At 34.7% G+C, this 25,925-nt stretch overlaps 1 protein-coding gene across 1 annotated transcript; it reads right to left on the bottom strand.

The window, feature by feature from the left end:
* Window positions 1-13,744: 13,744 nt before the first annotated feature.
* Window positions 13,745-25,506, bottom strand: LOC137401444 (ras-related GTP-binding protein A-like). Its single transcript, XM_068087785.1, has 6 exons — window positions 25,448-25,506; window positions 21,758-21,916; window positions 17,663-17,881; window positions 16,194-16,321; window positions 15,033-15,112; window positions 13,745-13,858 (listed from the first exon to the last, which is right to left on the bottom strand). The coding sequence occupies exons 1-6, from the start codon at window positions 25,496-25,498 to the stop codon at window positions 13,773-13,775; spliced, it is 723 nt and encodes a 240-aa protein (XP_067943886.1). The 5' UTR covers window positions 25,499-25,506; the 3' UTR covers window positions 13,745-13,772.
* Window positions 25,507-25,925: the final 419 nt, after the last annotated feature.

Below are 25,925 nucleotides of genomic sequence, written 5' to 3'. Positions count from 1 at the left end.
ATTGGCTTTCTCAAGTCTTGTGTATAAAATACAAGCAAACATAAGGCCACATTTTTGGTGTAGTTTCAGTAAGTTATAAGTTATACAAAACAAGTGTATTTGAAAATTCTGAGCCTTTTATTTTTTACGACTAAGAAAAAACAGGTTACTCACAATTGTAACTTCAAATTACTTGAGAGGTTTAATTATTATTGTCTAAAGATGTTTGTAGTAGTTTTCTTGAGTGCCAGGCAGACAATGATAAGTGTTTTTGGTGTGAGTTAACAGTATAAGTAATGAAGCATTGTGGTACACAATAATTAGGTCAGACTTCCTATGCAAGGCTTTCACGTAAAGCTAGAAAAAATATCGTAAAAGAAGTCATGTAAACTGATTTAAGGACTTCCTCAAGAGATGCATCATCCACTGCTTCATTAAATTGCTGAGCTCAGAGAAATCATAGCGCAGACAAAACAAACCGAATGACGTCTGTATATGAACATACAATAATCTGAATGCCGTTCATTGCAAGATATTAAATCTGCTCATAGACAGTTGCAGGTAATGTAGTTACCTGCCACTTGCCATTAACGTGGCACAAAGTCAAAGACTAATTTGAGTACGCCGCTATCTAAACCACTAAACTAACTTGTATGAGCCGTGAGAGAAAGCTTTCATCGCGCTGCGGTGTGTAACGCAGAATGCTATGCTTATTTCAACTGACAAAACGGTTGATACTGCTTCAAAATTTCATGTATTTTGCCTATCTTAATTGGTACGATAATTGCCTGGCATTGGGAGGTTCTTATGCCAAATCCAGCTTGAAACGAATGTTTCATTCTTGGATTTTCTTAGCTATAGCTCGACTAACCGAAACACCCACATACACACGCGTACACACATGTACACACACATACACACGCGTACACATGCGTACACATGCGTACACACATGTACACATCTGTACACACACATACACACATGTACACACACATATGCACACACATACATATATACACACATACACATTCATATACACACATACATACACACGTACATACACACATACATACAGACGTACATACACACGTACATATATTAAAATCGACAACAATTGAATGCAATTAAAATGTTCCAAAGAAAAATATGCCTCCAAAGAATACCCCTGAAATTGTGTTTATTATTTGTCAATTTCATTATGACATTATCTATTGTGTTCAAATTGCAGTATTACGCATCTCTATTGAAACGTATTTTATTTTGCAATTACTCTTGATGGTTAGAATAAAACTTTAATAATAGGTTAAGATACATTTTTGTAGATGTTTCAAATGATTTAAAGATAGGCCAGGTTGGTTAGAAATTGTCCGACCTTTCTCTCTCAATGCTGTGTAAACATAAAAATACTTGCTGCAGGTCAGATCGGATATTTATCTCCTATAAACAATTTGCATGACTACTATTGTCATTTTTAGAGAAGGCTTGATATGAATCTTTGTGCTACGCATTTTAAAGGCATTAAAGTTTAGTGGATTTCAATCTTGAAACATCTTGGAAGTCAGATTATCTCAAACATCAAAAATCTATTGCTAATAAAAAGAAATTGCAATACTTTCTGATAAAATCTACCAAAATCTTATGCTTTTTCATCTTTAAGAAGAGTTCAAAACAGGTTCAATGATTTATGTTCATGCAAATCATAGCCTTTGAGATTTAAGCTAAAGCAACCAATTTTGCTTCTACTGCTGAGTCTTCACAGAAATCACTAGAAAGATAAATCAAAATACTGTACAAACTAATTTCGTTCAGAAGTTCACAAAGTCTAAGAAACATTTTTTAATTATCAGCGTTAACAGGAAATTAAATGTGTCAATTTTAGTAGTTATTACCATGTAACATTTTTTGAGTAACTGCGTTTCTATTATTATATAATTTTGCGAGACATTCACAAGACATCAGATTTAGAGTCAATAGATAAAATTAATACCCTCTAAAAAGTGTGGTGAAAAACTGTCATCATGAGCAGATAAACATTTCGTTGTTTGCAATGATATTATGTGCTACGCAACACAAAGTGACTAAAGATTGCTCTCACGGCTCAAATTGAAAAGTTTAGCAATATGGTTAGTAGCGAACTCAAATTAGTTTTTCACAATTTGCCTGCTAATGGCAAGTGACAGGCAACCACATTCCCTTCCATTGTTTTTAAGCTGTTTTTAAATCCTGTGCAATGCCAGTCATTCGAGTACTACCTTCATAAATTATACAAGTCATTTGGTTCATTTTGCCAGAACTATGGTTTCTCCCAGGTCAGCAGTTTTATAAAACAGCAGATGATGCATTTCTTGAAAAAGTCATTGTATTGGTTTACTTGACGTATTTGATGACATTTTCTCTAGCCTTAGAAGAAGAAGCCTTAGGCTTTTTTAGCCTTGGCTAAAGGCCAAGGATTAGACTTAGACTTAAACTTGGACTTAGACTTAGACTTACACTTAAACTTAGACTTAAACTTAGACTTAGACTTAAACTTAGACTTAAACTTAGACTTAAACTTGGACTTAAACTTAGACTTAAACTAGAGTTGACTTTAGCCAACCATTATTATCGGTCTTGCTAGTTTACCTAAACATATGAAAAGTTTCCAAAGTTAGAAAATTGGTCAAAGTTGGTAAAATGAATGAACAATTAGGCAAGAAAAGATATAATTTGTAAAATTGAGAACAACTAACGTGTACAAAATTAGACTTTTAGAAAAAATCCATGGGTTGACATTAATTTATTTGCCGTAAAATCATCAATACTTGCATCAATGAATAGCTTTTAACTTACATTACAAACTTGATCTAGTATCTACACAACACAATAACTCATGTCAACCCTTTTGAAATATCTTTTATTAAAAAACATTGCGATGTTAGCTACCATATCTTCTCAAACACGAATGTCTGTCAATGAGTGAGTTGTGTTAGAGAATTTTTGTATGTTTGATAGTTTGTGGTTATTGTGTTCTCATGTTATTTGGCAAACTTTCAAGACTACTAAGACTGTTCTTAGTAACACCATGAAATAAGCCAATCAATGCTATCTACTTCAGTTTGATACCAGAAACCGAATTATATTGAGTGATTCAATTACTTTGAATGTTTCCTGTCAGGGAAAGCTAACAGAGATGCCGGAAAATACGTACAGAAGTACATAGGTACGGACAATTGTACATACAAATATTAATATGTATTTTGATTCGTACTTACCTTTACTACCTTAGGACACTTATGTATTCGCCTCATCTATTTTTCACGTTTTCGCGGAGTCATCCCCTCGTGAAAATTTCATGAGCGAAATTAAACTATCATAACGAGTGAGCATAAACGCGGAATTAAATAGCTTTGATTGATGAGCGTTCATGGATAGTCCAACAAACAAATGGCAGCAAACGATCAAATTAGATTATTAATGTCGGCCACACAATTCTACGTGCGGTTCACAATTACAAACTAGTACCAAATTGGAAAAAAACTTCTTACCGGTGAACCGAACCTGAGGAATCTAATTATGCTTGTTCCACTGCATTTATTTTCACATCACTATATTTTCGCACTCATCAGAGCTGCGAAATTAAGTTGCAGCAAAATTTTACTCTGTATTCTACTCATGAAACTAAATACTAGCAAAATATAAGTCTCCTTGGGTAATTCAACAGTTTGAAATTTTCGTACTTTTTTACTATTCTCGAAGTAAACAGTGTTAACTATTCATTTGAGATTTATTGCTAAATATTGAGTCTGAGAAATTATTCTTTGAAAGATTTCCATCTCACTTATCCTGTTAATCGAAAAAATGCTAAAATGAATATCATGTTAAAATTGTGTTTAGAGTTATTCTCCATGTAGTTTGGCTCGTCTATAAATAATTCAGCTGCTTTCATGGTTCATATAATGTTTGTGGATATTACATAGCATTTCTTATGCTGTCGAGCTCTCACCAGAATATCACTTTACATCCGTTCAAATTAGTAAGATATTCTGCAGCAGATTGTCAGAAGAGAAATTATGAGTCTGTAAAGAATTAGATGAAATTGATTGGGTACAACGTTTTTTGGCTACTCATAGTCATTCGCTGCTGTCCAATTGTACAAGTTTTGTAACCAGCTATTACTTTTGAATTACTTAAAGAATTGTATGAAAATTGTTACACCTGACAATCTAACACAACACATTAGATTGCCAGGGTACTGGTGGGTTAACATGCGCACATATGTACAATCGTATGTGCATAAATATGTACATCTGTATGCGCATACATATGTACATACATACTTACACTTTAATGTATATACATACATATGTATGTACATACAAGTGTATGTTCAAATATACATATATCTACATACATATGTACATATACATACATTTGTACATATGTACAGATGTATATACATATGTTTGTACATATGTACCTACAAACATACTTACATGCATACATACATAAATATGTTAATTTGCACATACATACATATGTACATACATATGTTCATACATACGTATGTACATACGTATGTACATACGTATGTACATATGTACATACGTATGTACGTACATACGTATGTACACACGTACATACATGCGTACGTGCATACATACGTACGTACATATGTTGTACATACATATGTTGTACATACATATGTACTTACATATGTACATACAAATGTACACACCTATGTATGTACATACATGTGTACATTTGTATATATGTATGTACATACATATGTATGTACGTACATATCTATGCATGTACACATGTAGAGGTATGTACACACATGTACATACACAAATGTTTATATGTATGTACATATGTACATACATATGTACACACATATGTACATACATACACACATGTGTACATGTGTAAATACGCACATATGTACCTACATATAATAACTACAGGTCTTATCGGAAACTTTATTTACAAATACCGCGGGATCAGATTGGCCGACTTAGACAGCAGTGAAAATTATGACCCAACTAATGTTCATATTTGAAAAGATTTTATTCAACAGACAACAATTTGATGATAAATTACATTAAACACATTCCCCCTGTAAATATGTGCATGCTGGACTAAACTTGAAACAGTTAAAACACACAAAAAACTGCTAATCTATAAAATGATTAGAAGTGGCAAACATTGTGACAATTTTAAACTATTAGCCCTGTATTACAGCAAAATTTTTTTACAGAAGTACATCTGACTATTCATTTACATGTAATCATCCAATCACAAGTTTCAGATGTAATTTACTCTCCGATAGGATGAACTTTGTGCACACAAATGGATTTACACAGCTTCTTTACCTTGAGTCTGTATTCAGGGTTTAGATAAGCATAGAGAGCAATGTTACCAACACCGTACAAGGTTTGAAGGCAGACAGCAATCTGTGTCGCTACATACTGTATTTGCCGACGACCAGGAAAGTTAAGAAGAAAGCAAAGCAACGCCAGAAAGAGAGGTAGAGTCGAGGCATAAAGCATTACAATTGTTCTGATAGTGTAATCAGATGTTTTGATCAATATCCGATCTTTTTCCTGTAAGATTTGCTTTTTCATTCTTTGTATTTCTTTCAAAACTGATGTAAGCCAAATGGTAGTCAGCAGTAGTGAAACAAAAATGTTTAAATGTCCAACAATGAAAGCAGCAATTCCTTTCCAATTTAAAGAGTTTGGTTTAAGTTTACCATTTATGAGACAAGCGACATCAGGGGATGTTGATAGGACGCCTGACAATGCAAAATTGATTGTCCAAACCAAAAGCAAATTTTTTCCAATGTTGTTCGAAAATGTTGAAATGCTGTATTGAAATGCTTTGCAAACGGCGTAGTATCAATCAAAATTCGTGAGAGCCAATAGACTGTAACAACCAAAAGTAACAGCTATACTAACTCCTTGGAGAACAGCAGACACAACTTCAAATTCTGGTGAAGGTAGTTGCGCAAGTAGTGGGCTATAGATTGTTGCTAAACCACAGCTAGCTAAAACATCAATTATGGTCAAGTTGATCAGAATCAAGAAGTAGTTTCGTTTACTAGGCAAATCAGTAGTAAACAGAATAAATATATGTATTACATTTGCGAGCCCAGTGAGAATGTTGAACAAGATTATTGTTGTTGATTAGGCAGCGTGATGTTTTCCAGTGCATAACCTTATTGCCGATACGTTTTCTGTAGACGTATTGCTCAGCAGACTCATTGGGCAGTTATTCATGCTGAAACAATTTGTCATTAAGGAAAGGTTTTGGTCTCTTCTGATTGTTAATGAAATCCGGTCTGCAGCAACTAAAAAATACAACGCCCTTTAAAAAACCTATTCAAAAAGCATGAAAACAGTGTGCATAATAAAATATGGTACAGAAAGTTTCTTTTACATTAGATTTCAGACACTGTAAAAATAAAAAACTTTTACAATACAGTCTTTACTTATAGTGTATTCTGTTTGAGTCAGCAAAGTTTCTAAACAAAAGCAAGCTTGCTATTTTGAAATTATTTTTTTTAATAAGACTTTCCATCTTGAATAAATCCCACGGATTAATATTATATTTTAATATCGTGTCACAAATTTGTTAATACAAATTGCCTACCAATGCCTATTTATTTAAGGATCTGCTTCACATTGGGAGTAAATTATAGCAACTTTCATTTCTGTATGTGTAATGCTCAAACTGCACTTTTGATTGTCTCGGTAATTTCTTTAATTCCTAGTTATATATTTCTGGTAGGGAAAAGGCTAAACATAGATGAGAAAACTAGCGCCATGTATACAAGCAGAAGCAGGAAGCAGAAAGACTGAGCACCAGCAATATAGGTAAGGAAAGCTGAGTAAAGGTGTTTCAGCTGTGTTGGCTTAAAAGGCGTCAACCGGAATACTTTGCAAAGAGCAAGCAATGTCTTCGAGAAATGACGTCTGGCTCTACTCATACCAGGTCAGCCTGGATTAGGTTTTACAAGGGATGTTAGCCCGCAAATGTGCTGCTAAATCAACCATGGGCTCTCCCCCTTCAGCAGGGTCAACATCATTTGAGCTAAACAAAGACTCTGACCAGTTAGATGATGGGAGTTACTGGCAAAATCACTGTAGCCACCGCAGAAATAGCATGAACAAGATGACGGACACAAGTCCACTCAATCTAAGCTGCCCCAGTTAGAAGCAGTCCTATCATGCTGCGTAAAACCAAATTTCAGCAACCTTCAGCAGATCTCGGGCTGCCTGCCTACCAGTCCTGTGATGGCTGAATGCCAACGGAGAAGAACCAGGCAACTTTGGCAGGGTGGAAATCATTAGGAAAAGGCTGAGTAGGTCACCCTAGTAGCGCAGCCAGCCCGAAACTGAAACAAACAGACCAGAAAATACTACAGCATAGAACCGGCTAATCAGAGTAAGTGAGGCAACAACGTTATCTACCAGCCTTTCTAATATTGCCACAAAGCATAAGAAAACAGCAATCCATGAAGTTTAATGGAAGGGAGTGTGTGACAGCTGCTAGCCAGACCAGTTTCTGGCACTGGCTCTGCGGAAAAAGCAACATGAAACCATCCAACTAGCCCAGACTCGACCCAACTAAAGCCAACTAGCTACTCGACCCAGGTAGACCAAATGACAAAAGGCTCAGTCCAGGAGACTGAAAGAAAGCCTGACCGACCCAATCGCACTAGCCCAGCCTGACCAGAAAACTGACAACGGCTGAACTAAACTGACTGGTGGTCAAACAAAAATGAAGGACTAGCTGGTCTCTGAATCAGAGAAGTAGGCACTAGATCGCTAACTAAATGCTTTTACTAAAGTAAAAATCCAGCTAATTCTTTTATGACTGCTGTTTGACGTTTTTTTGCATTTTCAAAAATCTTTGCCATAACTTATGACATGTTATTGCATATAAAAAGCTCCCAAGTGATAAATACCAAATTATGTTACTGTTTGATGTGATATTGCATAAACTTTAACATATACTTTGTTATTTTAACGAACCTTTTTCTTTTTTGCTGTTTTTATCTGTTACCATTAGCTGTTCAACCTAAAATTACAACTATCAAATAAAGCTTACATTAGTATATCTAAATTTCAGTTTAGTTTTTTGAATAAAAGACAGAAACACTAAAACTTTTACCTTCATTCTAGTTTATAAAAATTTCGGTCTCTCAAGTATAAGAACCAATTTTTGATTGTTGACAGCAACATTAAATATTCATTAACTTGGTGTCAGCCAGAGAAAAGTTTTGGTATAATTATGAGCTTTCTGGACTATCACACAGATCATTGGATCTTAAACTGCTCATGTCTCCCAACCTGCTCAGGTCACATCAATGATTTGATTCTTTAGAGATATTCATAACCTCAGCTATCATGAATATGTTATATAAAACAAAACTAATGGATTTAGCTTTCAAAAACAAAAAAGAAACTTCTCAAATCTTGTTCAGTTTCCCAAAGATGGAAACATATTCAGTGTTCATGGTAGAAATCACAAGTTAGTATTGAATTCAGGGCTCCCGTTTTCATAAAAAAGAGGCAGTACTAGATGAATAATGTAGTTGAAGTTCAGCAGAATTATAGTTATAGTTGGTTTCACTTTGGAATGGTATGATCCGTGGTAATGATACTGAGCAGTTTCTGCCCCATTGGATGCCTGAACTGTCTGCATTTACCAATGTGAAGGCCTTTGGGCTAGCCCTTTACTTATCTACGTGAAGACAATACCAGCTTTTTCAATATCAATAATATATTTATCCTTCGAATAAAGTATATAATAATTGGCAATTTATATGTAATAGCATAAATGGATGTGTCTCTCCTGTTGTCACTTGTCTCCTGTGCACTGCATAGAAGCTTGGCTCATCTTTATACATCTGCGAAGTCTGTGTCTACTGATTTAGTTTGTAATGCTGTCATATAATGAGCTGACAAAATCAATATCAATCAATTTACACGCTGAAAAAGTCAGCGTATATATACTGTAGTAGCTGTGCCACCCGGCATTGCCAGGTATTAAAAATCAGCTTATAAATAACGAGAATTGATGAGCGTTGCCTACCACTTGCTATTAGTACGGCACATTAGATGGTATATCGATGTTGATTTAGTCAGTAGCATTGATTGTTTGTATTAATTGTATCATTACCAAATGATCTGTTTTATAGTCTACATACTTGTTATTTATTTCATTTCTACATTTATTTGCGCTCTTAATGTATTTCATCTGCTCAGAAAACATTTTCAGCAACACTAGGTTTTCCTTAATTGTGATCATAGCCATTACTTTATAGGAATTTTTGGGTGCTTACCTTACGTTCCGCAGGCATTAAATACAAAGAAACCTGTTTAGTGATCAGCCAGATCATTGAGTGAAAGGTCAGTGAGAGATCACTTGACGAGAATTATTGTGATAGCTGTCGTCAGGATTGGCCATTTTTCTTGGCACGCTTTGTAAGGTTTAGATTACAAAAAGTTTGTGAGACCCTTCATCATGCCTCTTAAATCCCTAAAAAACATTAAAATTGTCTAATGAACGCAAAAAAATGTGAAAAAAGCAAAAAGTTAAAGGTTAATTACAAAGTGGGTTCATTAAATAGGAGTCTGTTACTTTCTATTTCACAGAGTTCCGCTTTTTGTGGTGGACTAGGGAAGTCCTGATTAACTCCAAAGAAAAAGGAATTACTGCACTTGTCAACTTGCCTTGACAAATAACAATAAAGATGCCGGCAGTTGCTAAAATCCACCTTTAAAACAAGTCAATGATAAGACTGAGAAAAGCTGTACTTATTTTATAATTTATTACAGTTCAACGCTTATGGAAACAAAAAAGAAATGAAGTGTTGAAATGAGTGTGAAGGTATTCAGCGACTTACCCAGCTGGAGAAAAAGTTTGACATGGGAGACAACTGAATTGCTAGAAAAAACCGAAGAGTTAAAAATGAGACAGACACAGATATCATTTTCTCATCACTGCCATCAAATCTATCAGAGAACTTGATTCACCTTGGAGAAGAAAGCTTGGAGTTTGGTCTCTGACATTAATTTTGTCGCGTGAGTATGAAGCCAAACCTTAAACTCTTTTGCATTTCTGCGCTTCTAAAGAGCCTTGAGCATTTTGTTTTGTTTATTAAGGTGACAACATAAATCATTACAAATTCTGTAGCCCTCCAAAAATGCCAACAAGTTTCTGGTTTTACCAAAAAGTGGAAGGGTGCACGCTATCACTATTATAGAAATATTCTGTCTAATATCACTTAATAATGTTTAAAATTGAATTAGAGTAACTTTAAAAGCTAATAGTACTTTATATCATTATGATTCTCAGACTACTGTCATTTGACTTGATAAAACATACTAGAAGTGCTCTCCAAAACTTTAATGGACTTTCTGAATATTAAGTGCGGCTACATAGCAGAGCACCTATTTCTGACCATAGATGTAGATGTCTTTGAACAATTCTGACTGTTACTGAAAAAAATGGAAAATAGCTTAATGGCAAAGAAAAAACTCATATGCCTATTAAATGAGCAACAATAATAATCTCTATTTGCTTTTTAGCAATGAAGCCAACACCCTTGAATTCTATGAGAGATACGGGACATCGGCTCAAAAAGAAATGAGAGAGCTGATGATAAAATGTTCAAATACATCTATGCGCTGTAGAGCAGTAGCGGAACTGGCTCAGCATGTGTTTGTTAAGTGTAAGATGCCATACAGAAGACCGACTAATTTAACACAATTTTGGTAAAATATTTATTTTGTATAATGTAATTGGTGACATAATTTGATGATGTTGTCATTGAACGACATTTGAACGATGAACATACATTTATTCACAGCAAAAGACTGTTGGTATAAGAATCCAAAGTGTTTTATTTATTTATATTTACAGAAGTCAAATTTCTGATAAAATACTTGTCCACTATAACTTCATGTAAAGATTTCGACAACTAATACTATCTTAAAACAACTTACAAAAAGTAACAGCACTGGTAAGGTCATTTGTATAAGATGATTGTAATAATCAAAACAGTTCAGTAAATATATGAAGATAACTGGTGAGTATAATCAAGAATCGGAGAACATCCTATGATGATAATAACGATGAAGATAATAACTGAGATAACAATGTGTCCCAGACCGCTGACATCTTTACACTCTTAAGTCATCTGCAACAAATTTAACAGGAGTATCAACTATGATTACAGAGAAGTTCTTAAAGGACTATGCAATAAAAAAATCTATATCTATATATTTCTCTAAGGTTTTGAATGTGTATATGTGTCTGTGTTTGTCCAGCTATAGCTATTAAAATCTTGGAATTTAAAATTCTACTTTCTGATGGATTTGGGGAGATGGAGAAATTTTTAATTCGCGCGCTCTACTGTTGAGCTATGCAAGGAGTATTGATCAAATGCACTATGATATACGATATAGCGTATGCACACACTAACTATTTTGGCATTAAGCCAACGCGTTACGATGCCCTTGTTAAGAAATGTGTTGGTCCTAAGCATATGCAACACGATGCTTCTTCGTCTTTTTTTTGGCTAGGGCTAACTTGTTCCGCCACACAATATCGACGATAATTTACCTCAAAATTAAAATTTGGCAAATTGTGTACTGATTATATACGTTATTAAGAGATATATGTTGCCTGCCATGGCGAGCTTAGCGTTAACCGTTATGATAAAAACAGATTCGCAAACATGATGAAATTTTAGCTAAAAGTTTGAAGTTGACTAAAATACATACCAAAACTTCCTTCAAGTATGTGTTTAGTAAACTAAATCCATTCAAGTTAGATTCAGCATTTATGTTGCACGTCTGTGTCGAAGGTAAGAACTCTCCACGTATTACATTGTAACGTTGTATTATCTTGCAGATCACAACCACAGAATGCACTAATTCATTGCAGGTACCTATAGTTACTAAAGTTAACATATTATTTTGTTTTTAATTTTTAATGATGATTTTCACCAGGAGGTGAATGCAGTAGATAATTACTATGGGTTTCTATACCACTCTATGTACGTATATTGCTTACGAAACTGGCATGCCAATTTTCGCATGCACACAAACAAACTAAAATCATATAATTTTATACCAAGTAATTCTTCATTGTAACCGTAGCAAAATGATTTCACATTCACATTTAAACACCTTTACATTTTTATTTTTCTTCCCAATTCTTTCAACGGAAACACTTCTTTCAAGTTATGAAATTGAAAAATTTTTTTTTCATTTATTACAACCACACAAAACATTTCTCTCATAATATCTAGTTTGAAAGTTAAAATGGCAAATGTTATATGTTATATGTTAAATACAAATCAGTTTTTGTCCAAAAACTTTTTTATTAGCTATAACTGGACAGCCCGAACGACAGATGATAAACTTTGAGATTTAGATATATATATATACATACTGTATAGATATACTGTATATATACAGTATATATATACTGTATAGATATACAGTATAGATATACTGTATATATACTGTATATATACAGTATATATATATACTGTATATATACAGTATATCTATACTGTATATACATGTATATACTGTATATATTTACAGTATATATATACAGTATATCTATACAGTGTATCTATACAGTGTATCTATACAGTATATCTATACAGTATATATATATATTATATATACAGTAAATATATACAGTATATATACAATATATATACTGTATATATACTGGATATAATACCCAAGTTATTATACAAGATATCATAGAACATAATATGAAAGGTGCAAGATAATATATGAGTAGGAAAGGACAACTTACAGAGGCATGGAAGTTATTCAACTATAACAAAATGACGATAAGCAATAATAATATTTTCATGGAATTTTATTATCTAAAAGTAGGATACCAAAACCAAACATGAATTTAAAATTTACTAAAACAAAAGCATGCAGAAGTAGAATAAGTGTCTGAAATGAAACTTGATACCTGCAGCAGTACGTTTAAGTGCCAGTTAATATTTTTATTACAATGCATTTATTACCTTACAGCCTGAAGAAAAAGAAACATTACAACAAAATTTTTGCATAATCAAACGGTGCATTACAATATTGTAACAATTCTATAGTTCATAATGTATACTTAGAATCATGGGTTTTAAGAGTTTAACACAACTTTTAGGGTTTTAGTAAAATAAGTATTTCAAAATATTTACCGGTAAATAACTGATGAGCTGATGAACAAAGAAAGTTCTTTGCAAAATGTTTCAAAGGAAATTCAACATAAGTTTTCTCACCGAAGAAACATCAGCATACACTGATGGCCTGATTAACTGCGTGAAATCAGTTTGCTCTCAAGAGTAAAAGAAGATTTGTTTAACTTTTGAATGCGATGAAAATCAATTATATAAAACCTTTGATACGTTAAAAGCAAACGAGTTTGAATTTTGTGTGGTGAACTTTTAGTAAGAGCTTTCCATAACACAGGCTTGCAGTTTATACATATGGAAATACATTTATTTACATGACTATATCAATAGATATTTTTTGCACAAATGCAAGTGAAATGCGTTGAACTGCTGTTCCTATTCATTTCAAAATGCTGTATAACAATGCTTGAGACATGAAGGTAAGTAGACCATATGTTATCATCTTGGGAGTCAATATCCTTCCAGCAACCATGATTGCTGATGTGAGATTGGAAACATAGCCAGCTTAGAAGCAGATTGAAGTTTCAACTCTCATTGATCACTACTAACAACTAACCTGTATGAGAATAACAGTGGACTATCGCTGTGCAATCTCTTCTGGTTTTTCTAACCTTTCAAAGTGTTTCCTGGCATTCTTGATGTTCATTAGAGTGGCTGCTGATGCTAAAACCACCAAATCATAAATTACATAATATCTCCTAAAACTACCAACTCATACCTTACCAAGAATATCCTAAAATTGTCCACAAACTATGCGTACAACAACTTGCTTCAGAAAAATGAAACCATACTACATAAAAGCTACGATTTTACGGCGATGAAACCAAACAAACCCAAGCAGCAAAGGCTATGGCTGTTACGTAAAAGATTAAAAAGTGTGGTAAAGAAGAAGCAACGTTGGTTTAGAGACGAGTGTTAACTTTATTATGATGAACTTGGACGTTAATTTATTCGTCAGTGCAACTTTGATAAGCCTACAAGTTGCAGCATCTTTTCAGCTCAGACTATAGTGACGTTACCCTTTTGCCCTTTTGTTTTTATAATCAACTTGATTGACTTCCCTTATAGCTTTAAAGTTGCTGGCCTTGACCTTTATTGTGTTTAGACCAAAATAAAAGCTAAAAGATGCAGCATTTATAGCTTTTGTCAAAATGGGCTAATTCAGCGGGTTTATAGATACACTTTAGAGGAAAATGATCTTTTGCTTCTATCAAAAATAAAAAACCTTGAGACAAAATGACCAACACTTTTTTTTTAAATTCAGGAAAGTAGCTTGTAAACTTTTTTAGCACATCAGGCAAACCGTTCTACATATATTTTAAAAAAATTGATGAGAAGACCTCGGTTTATCAGTTCGTACTAAAAGCAAGTTACAAACTAAATCTGAGGTTTTTACCTTTTTTATGGTGAACAGCGAAAACTCCCTTTCTTAGATTGTTGAAGCTACTGTGCAATTATTCATTACTATTATTCATTATTCATTATATTCACTATTATTCATTATTCATTACTACATTCAATTACTATTCATTAATTTCTTATATATTCAATCATTAAATACAAAAAAATTTGAAAATTTCAAGGTCAAAAAATGCATCGATTGAAGATGATGTTTTCAGACTCATCAATGAAAAACAACTTGGGGTTTACTGCTTGGCTCCAGTTCAAATTTTGGCATGTGTGACCTTGGCATAAAACATCTGAGACATAACAAACCCTTAAGTCTAAATGTAATAAAGCAATTTTGGCTACTTATCCTAGTTTCAAACATGGACACCATAGTATACAAGTATGTATCGTGTATATGGAACAAAAGATGACAGCCATACAAACTTACATATAGTTGAGTCAGACATGATTACCATTATATATGTGTTAGATGTGAAGAGGTCAATAAATGCCGTGAACTCTCCATTTCTACAAAAAAAACACAATATTACATGTTAAGCAAGCCCTATGAAATCAGTTTAACAAACAGCAAATGATGCTCAAGGTTTATCCACCGGTGAGAAAGGATAGTTGGTGACTAAATCGGCTCCCCCATAAGCGCTCCAGCATAGATGAAGAGGGTGGATAGCAGCCCTGCAATACTAAAAATTAAACCTGACATAGCGTGAAAAAGCTTTTCTGACAATCAACAGCCTGCTAGCTACGTCGTCTCAATAAAAACACCCAACATAAAGCAATCCACTATTGAAACATGCCAAAAAGTCATACCTACAGGAAGATCTTCGCCCTCACATGGCATGATACTCAGATACAAAAAGAGAGAGTAGAGAAAAGGAAAATAGGGGGAGAATGAGGTGGAGAAGGGGTAAAGAGGGAGAAAGAAGAGTGGGAGAGAGAGCGATGGGGAGACAGAGGGGAAAGAGACAAAACAAGGGGGCAGAGAAATGTGAAGAGAGAGAAGGGAAGAGAGAGGGGAAGAAAGAGAGGGGAAAAGAGAGAGAGGGGAGAAGAGAGAGGAGAACTGAGAGAGGATAAGAAAGAGAGGGGAAGAGAGAGGGGAAGAGAAAGAGAGAGGGGAAGAGAGAGAGAGAAGGGAAGAGAGAGAGAGAGAAGGGAAGAGAGAGAGAAGAGAAGAGAGAGAGACGGGAAGAGAGAAAGAGGGAAAGAGAGAGAGGGGAAGAGAGAGAGAGAGGAAGAGAGAGAGGGGATGAGAGATAGGGGAAGATTGAGAAAGGGGAAGAGAGAAGAGGGGAATAAAGAGAGAGAAAGAGAGAGAGGGGGAAGAGGGAGAGAGAGGGGAAGAGAGAGAGGGGAAGAGAGGGGAGAGACAGAGGGGAAAAGAGAGAGGGGGAGACAGAGGGGAGAAAAAGAGAGAGGGTGGAAAAAAAGGGAAGGGGGAAAAAAGGGAAGGAGAAAAAGAGAGACGGTAAAAAAGAGAGAGGGGAAAAAAGAGAAGGGGGAAAAAGAGAGGGGAGTGGGAGGGAGTGAGGAAAAGGGGGAGGGAAGGGAGAAGTTAAGAGGAAACGAGAAAATAACATGCTACACTCACCTGACTTCCATGCTTTGAAATGATGCAGCCAACATGCTGCAACTCAGTTTGAATGGTTTGATGATGTTGGAAATCTTCTCAAACCTATGGCTATCTCTGTGTTCCCGCAGAGTACAGTGTGATATTACCTGAAAATAACACCTCCAGATCGTAACCTCACAAACCAAACTCTCAGACCTTGCTTAGATGTTACTGTAAGATAGAGGTCAAATGCAATTTAATAACACTATTTTCTATCTTATGACATTCATTTAGTTTATACAAAAGCTTAGAGTCAATTACGAGATCCGGTTGGTTTTCACCACACCACTGATACATTCCAGACATTTGGTTAGACTGTCACCATCTAATTGATTGTATAAAGATATTTTTGCCAGTGGAACAATAATTACGTGGCATGATGTTTATGGAGCCAGCTAAAGAAGTCAGCAATATTTTCCTCTTCATACAGTTATCATCGAATCTGTTATCTGACATGTTGGTTCTGGTTTGCCATTGACATTCTCCTGAGTCATTCAGTGTCTTTGTGTCTTGCAACCTCTATAAACATAAGTGTTTTCCTATTTAATTAATTGTTATTGTAGCAATACGATTCTGGGATTCCGATGGTTTTCATGTATGATATATATAAGAGCTGCATCTTTAGAATCCAGTGTGTGTGCAGAATACGAAGTGCTTGAGATGAATATATTACCAGATTACTAAGTTGAGATTCTAACACAATAAAGTTTTGCTGCAACCTGACAGTTTAATTATTCGATTCGAAGATTGATAGTAAAATAATTACGCCGCACACAACCATCACATTACCATCTTACTTTCTACCTTATTCTAATTCCTCTGCAACTAAAATCTTAGCAGCCATGTTGCAGCAACTTAAAGTCAGAGTATAGATATTAAAAATTATTTAAATGTCAGCAGATACAGCTGGGGCATCTACTTCTAGTACAAATTAAGCAATACCACTTTTTTTACCAAGCAGCTTCTAAAGTGGCCTTTAGTCTGGAATAGATAATGCCAGATGTTGCTAAAGCGGCGCCTCCACAGCAAATAACTTAAGATAAATGCATAAGTTATAATAATTATGTTTTAAACTAAACTTATGCACAGATTGTTACATAAATCAAAGAAACTCGGCCCATCCTACAACTAAAAGAAACTTTGCTCAGCTATTACTACTTACCAAATAAACTGTCTTACCAGCAATGTTTTGTCAACAAATAGGCTGTTATATGCTTTAATATATAATATAATGTAATATTTAACAATTGCCTACAGACATTCAATTTTTCCTCAACCTATGTATGGCTAGATTACTATTTATCCTGTAAGATACAAAACACCATTCATGCGGACTGGCAGGCACACCCAATGACAAAGTTAAATTTATTAATACAAGTTCAACTACCTAAATAATCAGAGTGAGTACAAACATTGCATACTAATTGCTAAGGTTGGTAATTACTTACCAAAAATGTGGCCTTTTCAAACAGCAGCACCTCATCTGCTTCGAGAACTGAAGCGAATTGGCGGAGATTGCTCTCAAGCCTGCTCATGTTTGGAATGAGAAGGTAGACAATAGAAGACCAAGCTCGATAGAGCGTCTCATCCCCAATACTTGTAGCAAAACATTCACAACTCAATGGCTTGGAGAGTCGTTTGATATCGTTCTCACGCTCATGAAATATCTAAAACAAACGAGCTACTAAATGAAACTTTAAAAACCAAGTCAGAGCATTTTAAAGTTCTATAACATATTTCAAAAAAGTGCCAAATCATAAAAAATACTAGCACAGATTATCTTTTGAAAAAGATAGAATTAATCTTGAGACCGTAAGTTACGGAGTCGTGCTATTTCTATTGGCATTAGTAGTCATAAACAAAAGAATTTTTTTCGTAAAAATTTTGTTTTCGTTATATGCCACAAAAACAAATAAAAATGGAAAGAAAGAATTCTTGAATTATTGAGTGATTTGAACAGGTATGTTTAAAATTTGGTAATCTAATAGTTTTGCAAAGGAGTCGGGATAGTGAATTGTAGTTAGTAGTAACAGAAAGTTCATGAACTAAAATATATGATGGTGGATGTAGTATGCTGGTGTCACAAAACAAAATGGAAACCGATGTTTGTCATGTGTGTAGTACACTAAATACCAATACTATGGGTAGAGTTTATGCAGGATTTTGAAACCTGTAAGACAAATAGGGAAAACGATCAAATTTAGGATAAGGCAATATGTTCAGAGACTGCGATATGATAGATGGCAGTGCGGTAAGCTGGAATACGGGATCGATAGTGCACTACTTTTGTAGTAATACACAATTATTTGAATCGAATGTTCTAAAACAGCCTAAATATGATAATCCAGCAGAAAACTTGTATGTAACATATGATCTTCACATTACAAGAAGGGATTGGTGCATGAAAAATGTTTAGATGTTAAATTGTATACAATCCTGCAAACCTAATTATACCTTTTAAATTCGTTACCAGGTATATCAACATCCCTGTTCTGTGATAGATATTATTACTATTATTGTTAAATATTAATGCTTGTACATACTATTTTGTTTTGTGTAGTAACCTTAAAGCCGAGAGCTGATATGAGTGTGAACTTTTGCCATCAATGCTTTTGAAGTTTTTATAAATAATTTTTCTACAGTTAAAAAATAAAAAACAGAAAAAATTTCAGGATCAGTTTTCAGGCTATCATTTTTGTGAGAGTTTTCAGAGAACAGAACTTAAAGTTGACTTGTAACAAAATTCACCTTACAGTTATTAGCGTGAAGTATATTCAAAAAGCTCAAAACCAAACAGTTAATCGCAGCCATCACGAAAACGTAGAGTGGAATCTCTTTATTTCGGGGACGTACTCAAACATTGTGGTTATTATTTTGACAGGTGATGTTATCATGTGAAATAAAAGGCCAATCAAAGGCTCAATACAAAACAATTCGTAGTACTAGTTTATGACAAACACGTCGGGTTCTACCGGAAAGCCCGTATCAAATATAGATGCTCGCTACTTTCCAGTTTCGTTTCAGCTTGGTCTAATAATCTAGTCGTAATCTGATCATGTGACCCATAATTCCTGCCAAATGGCACAAAAATTTCTGCAGCATTTTTCGACTATCACAGGTGACCAGCAGGCTCGTCATATCTATTAGAGGATGATATACACTCCTTTGAGCAAAGGTTAAAATTTAAACGAATTTTTACGATAGATTTTGAGATATCAGTGCTCAAAGTGACAGCGTTACAACGATGACTACATAGACACATGAGGACAATGAACATGGTTTTATTGAATGCGTGAAGTATATTTGTGAAAATATTTCGATGAATGAGGTTGCATGAAAGTGTAAACAGAAGCAGGTCATGTTCAACTACGTCCCGATTAAGACATTTTAGAGAGGGATTCCAACCTACAGCGTTTTCGTGATGGCTGCAAATAACTGTTCATTTTTGAGATTTTAAAAGTTTGTAATCACATTTCCACATATTGTGCACCTACAACACAGCAGAGTAAGACATGGTCAATATTTTGATACCAAATAACTGTAATGTGAATTTTGTTGCAAGTCAACCTTTAACTCAGTTGCAGTCCTACAAACAGCTAATTAAAGCAGTGTCCAAAGTCTACCTATGATGACCTTACCGATAAGGTTTTTAGATCACAACATACATTTCCGGCTACTATTTGGTTTTAATAGAATTGCAGTTCCATGAGTTGAAGTAAATTGGCCAGTAAAAGTTAAATGAAGATTGTTAACAAACTACTAAGGTCGTTACTATAATATGAGCAGAATCTGTTTGTCCGAAGCCATGCTAAGAGCGTTTGGAAAAAATTCACTAAACGGGAACTGAACCCATATCTTTGGTTTGGCGATCAAGCATGCTACCATTTGCATCACCCAACCATCTCGTTGCAGCAATGAATAATTGTATACATAGTTATTACACCTGAAGACCTTCACGGCAAACGGGACTGCAGGCCTGCTAGTCATACCTAATATATAAGTCAAGTTGGTTACTAGTTAGTTACTAGTTAAGTAAGAGTGTATTGTTATCAACACTGTTACAAACCTACTCATCGGCTTAACTTAAAATTCTGTTAGTTTACCTGGATGATAAAGTACAGCAATCCTTAGCTACTTCATGATTCATCTTTTGTGACTTTGGTACATTGTAAAGTAAAACATATTCGTGAAAAGATAAAAGATTACCAAAATCGTATAAAAACAAAAGATTAAGAAAATCAAATATATAAATCTCTCTAATGCTCTGATCCATTCAGATCTCCTTGCAACCATGATTGAGCTAGAAGCCATCGCAGTTCACTAATTTCCTGTTCCGTTTGGTGACGTGTACAACTGCAATGAGCTGGTGACACCCTTTATTGTGTTTCTTAAATGCTCATTATTCTCTAAATTGTCCCTTGAACCTACGTAAAAAAATGCTTACGATTAATTACAAAGTGACTTTATTAAATATTAGTATAGTAGTTTCCATTTCGTGGATTTTCAGTTACAGTGAGATAGCCCTGGTTCGGATTAACTGAGAAAAGTGAGGAACTACTGTAACAATAAAAATCTCTATCAATAATTACTCTACTAGCTTACATTCTTACATATAGTCTGTACAAATTCGAAATATGAGCATACAAGATGGCTTTCGAAGTGGTCGCTAGGTGGCAAAGTATGCAAGAGGTCGGCTTCGAGAACTCTGTCTTTCTTGTCAGATCAGTTTGAAAAAGTTTCAAAAAGGTCGGCTGAAAGCGAGGCAAAAACGAGGCCAAGAGAAGATAATAAAATATGAAAACGAAGACAAAATAAGTATTAAGTTTTGTGTAAGATTAAAAGTTATTTTCAAAAGTTTCTAAACTCATTCGAGTTAAATTTAAAGTTTATGTTCTGTTACGTAGTGTCACAAAAGTTGAGCGTACTGAGGTTGAGTCAAGCCGTCAAGCCTTTCTTATACTGTCATTAACCACTTCCATCTGTCTCAAAAGTAAGAACTTCATCCAGTACTGTACATAATAATGTGACATTTTATTGTGGACCATAACCACTTGATAGGAATAGTTTACTTTGTGAACATAGACAGTGAATTAAAACAACTAAAAACACGGCTTTCCATTGTAATATCCTTCTTTTAGGTGTTTTTCAAAAGTGGGAACAGATTAATTTGTATTTAGCTGCTTTATATAGGAAATACGGCTTTGGGATTCAAGAAAATTGACATACGAACTCAGTCCCAAAATGGATTAGCTCATATGCCAAGGTTTGACTGTAATTTCCAATTTATATTGCATGCAATAAAATATAAAATATCTCATTTACATAAAATAGGATGAGTCATCTAAGGCTACTAGTTTACCATGAATTTTCAAAAGCAAATCATCCTGATTTGACTAAATCATCAACTCATTCCTTCATTTTAAACCTTATCCATATGGTTTATAAAGTTTTCAACTTATAATCAAGCATTAAACTCGGTTCTTTAGAAGTCTGTCGCTTCAAATAAATCTAGTGAACTCAGTTCAGCAGAAAAACTTTTATACCTGGTCACGCTGGTCTTTCTGAACCAGGTCCATCTTGTGTACTAGACAGAATATTCTGGCATCTTTGGAATGAGTAAGAAGGGCGTCCAGACAGCTTTGGTAGTAGTGCATATCTTTCTCAAGCTCGCGGCTTTCCACGTCAAACACATATATTAACACCTGTCAAAGGTTGGCTATATTGTAATTAGCTTGAAGGCCCATGCACACTATCGCTCAAATCGATGATTAGCTGCGCGATTGATCGCAACGATCGGCTGCTATGACAACATTTTGCGATGAGCGGCCAATGTAGTCGTTGCTAGCGCTGATGCGATGGACTTTTGATATGTTGACATTTGACACTGAGGATTGCGACTGTTAGCATCTTGATTGGCTGTTTGTTGACTGCATCGCATCCAATTCAACAATTGTAAAGATTGGTGTCCACAATGATATACAGCCCTTAAGGATAGCCGATGGCTATCATATGGGCGGGGTTTAATGATGAAGCTCAGTTAGGATTGTGCTAGCCTGGGTTTCGGAGCAAACAACTCTCGCGGGGCGGTCGCGTTGCCTTGTTAGGTTTTGGAAAACACGACTCGCTGTTATCGTTTCATTAGCTCATTCAGTCAGTAGACCCGCGGTTCATAATAGCAAACCTTGAATTTCTACAATGGGTGATACCAAACCAAAATAATGGATCCATGCAAAATAAAACATTTCAAATTACCTACTTTTATTAATTTTAAAATTGGTAAAGGTCGTAATATATGCTTAAAGTTTAATATAATTTACCCAAAATTACCCGAACAACGGCCTTTTTTTCTAGTTTTTGATTAATATGTTGCCACCCCTATTAGAAAATGACAAAGTCTTCCATCGTTCTCACATTGTTTTACCTAGCCAATAAGATGAGACAGCAGGCAAAGCTGTGCAGCGTAGTTTTTATACGCAAAACCTAAATACAAAATCGAATTTGGGCTATTTTACGATTGTGACTATTAATATCACGAATGCTTGCGAATGGCAACTGACTGATCATAATGGTGACAAGATTGGAATACTATACTTATTTGACAACAAAATGAATTCAACAGACAATTAAAATAACCACTAAAGTTCATAATATTTGTAAATTTACAGGGGGCTTTATTCAGCATATTTGTTTGTTCGGGTGCCGTGTTCGGGTTCATCCCAACAGAGCTCCATCATTAAACCCCGCCCATATGAGAGCCGTTGGCTATCCTTGGGGGCTGTATATCATTGGTGTCAATTCATATTCGACAAGCATGGTTATAAATTACATAATCAGACCATTAAAAGATAACAAAAAGACTCACAATATCCGGAATGCAATTTCGTAATTTCTATTAGTTGTTGGTTAGCGATCACCTACAGCTAATTGCTCATAGTGTCTACACCTTATCATTGATGATGACGTCGAATCAGCTAATCGTTGCTGTCCATCGCACAGCTAAACATTGATTTGAGCGATAGTGTGTACGGGCCTTAACATGGATTTGCTAAGATTTTGTTTGTTCATTTCATCAATAGGTAAATGGAACAAAAAATTGGAGTAATAAACACATCACATGGTTGTCAACATAAGAGCGTATAATTAATTTCTAATAATGAACAATAAATATAACAACACAAAGGAGGTGATGACGAGGTTTATATGCAACGGTGAACCGGTCAAGGCAAGGCCCAGTTAGTCAATAGCAGAAAAAATAGACTCTCACTCCTGCTCTAGAGAATGAACTCTCAGACTATTTTTAAATTTGGAAATGGTCCTATATTAGTTAATATACATATTTAGATAGTTGCTTTCATAGCACGGATTCTTGGTACATTGTTTTTTGATGACTGGCAGTGGAGCTAGATGGTGGAATGGGCATTTTTATAAAACTTTGTCTCGTAATTTATACAAGCACAGTGTTTTGAAAACAATTTTGAATTGCTATAAAAGCACGAAGCAAAGTATGATATTTATATAACCAAAAATTGTCAAGAAGTTTTTTAAGGTATGAAAAAGTTCTTTAGTACGATATAGGAAACCTTTTTCACAATTAATATGAACTAGCCTTTTTTGAAAGAGAAATAAAGGGTTTAAGTACACAGCTGGAGCATTTTTCTACACATCAACACAGTAAGTTAGTTTTGAGTTTAGATAAGAATTGTAAATGAGTAGTGAAATATATTCAAGAAGACACTTGCAACATCTAAACAATAACCCTGAAATAGGACGTAATTTTAATTTTTGATTAAAATTTCAATTTTAATTTTCCATATTATGGTTGCATATTAGAGATAGGTCAAAACCTTTATGACAAAGATGCACAGGTGCTACCATAAAAATGACAAAGATGCACAGGTGCTACCATAAAAACATGACTGATGGTATCATGCTGGAGAGGCAGTGGTATTTCAATATTAATGATATTCAGGTATTGGTGGTTGTTGAGATGTTAAGAGGACCGATAAGTCCAAAATCTCGCTTAAAGATGAACTTATGAAAGGTTTTAGTAGATTTTATCAGAAAGTATCGATGTTTTTCTATCATTTACGGTGTTTAAGGTGTCTTATGTTTGAGGTTGTCTGATTGCCAGGAAGTTTCCAGATTAAAGTCGACAAAACTTGATCATAGGTAAAATAATTAGAAGGAACATGCTAAATTGATGTCGCTAGATATACTGCTGCCATGTTATTGATATCAAATTATTGTTAAGGTCAAGCGCCTTCCCTTAACTGGCTACTGCAATCCACCCCTGTTTCAGGCAGAGAAAGAGTGTATGAGTTCAAAGTGAATAAGTTTGGATTTGACTGTATGCGCCACAATCAATGTACAACAGATGCATTCACAACTCCACTGGGAGCCTGGCCCATCTTGCCAAGTCACCCAATTTACTACCATATAAAAGGAAGGTGGATATGTACAAAAACAAGTAAAAGCATAGCACACGGTCGAAACTGAATACAATAATAATATAAAAATAAGTATAAGTATGATTAAATAATTATTGGCGTCGCCGATTGAAAACGTACAGAGTAATAAGAAATAAGCATATACAACCGACAGGGGAGAGGAATCACGATATTTAAAAGGACAAGACAGTATAAGGCATATAGGAGTAAATAAAGTAAATGCAACGTCCGCCACACTATTGTGTTCAAGTTGCAGCATTACGCGTTTCTATTCCGTTGATATCTTAGCTGACGTGACGTCATAATTGTACATTCATTTGAATCTGAATTTTTTTTAACCACAATGAAGTTTTGTCAATTTTAATCTTGAAACATCATGGCAGTCAGATCACCTCAAACATCAAAAACAATTGCAATAGATAGAAAAACATCGATAATTTTTGATGAAACCTTCTAAAATTTTATGTGAGTTCATCTTTAAATGAAAAGGGATCATAAAAAGAACATAAGACAGTAACAACATGACACGTATTAAATGCTAGTTTTGTTACAAATTTCGGGCTATTTGGCCTAAAATAACATGTGCCACTTTTGAATTTACTTTGAACATGAATGTCAACTTTCGATGAAAAGAGGTTAACTCTCTGAGACTTGTCCATGTTTCGCAGTGAATGCCAAATTCAGAGAGCTAACTTTAAAATGCACACAACGCTGAGATGGCTGTGATTGACTCACAACGGTTTAAAAGAATAAATAAACCGACACTGTTAGAAATAAGCAAGTTACCTCTACGTGTTTGAATATGCTATCTCTTTGGCTCGCAAAGTATTGCTCCATAAAGGCCTCCCGTCTGAAATAACAGAACAAGGTAGTACGAAAGTGAACAGTTATGTAAGTAACTGATACAAATGACTAGTGAGTAGGTTTAAACTATCGTACACAATTGATGTGAAATAAAAAGCAGTCTACAATCAAAACGTCTAGTAATACCCTGCAAATAAAATTTACATTATTTTATATACTGAGATAGCAAAACTGAAAAAAAAACAAGTTCAAAAAGTGTGTGACAAGTTAGCAACTACTTCACTGCTGCCTCCAACAAAAGGAATTTCATGAACACTCGTTAATATGATTGCTTATCTATATAAATTTAAGTGATTGTTTGTTGGTCTGTCAAATGTCCAGTTATAGCGATAAAATACACACTTACAGCGGTTGATATTGCTTGGAACAAATAATTGCTTTGAACTGGAATTAAACTGGT

The sequence above is a fragment of the Watersipora subatra genome, chromosome 8 (assembly GCF_963576615.1).
Source record: "Watersipora subatra chromosome 8, tzWatSuba1.1, whole genome shotgun sequence".
Taxonomy (NCBI): Eukaryota; Metazoa; Bryozoa; class Gymnolaemata; order Cheilostomatida; family Watersiporidae; genus Watersipora; species Watersipora subatra.
Note: the sequence above shows the minus strand (reverse complement) of the source record. Positions and strands in the feature narration are given on the sequence as shown.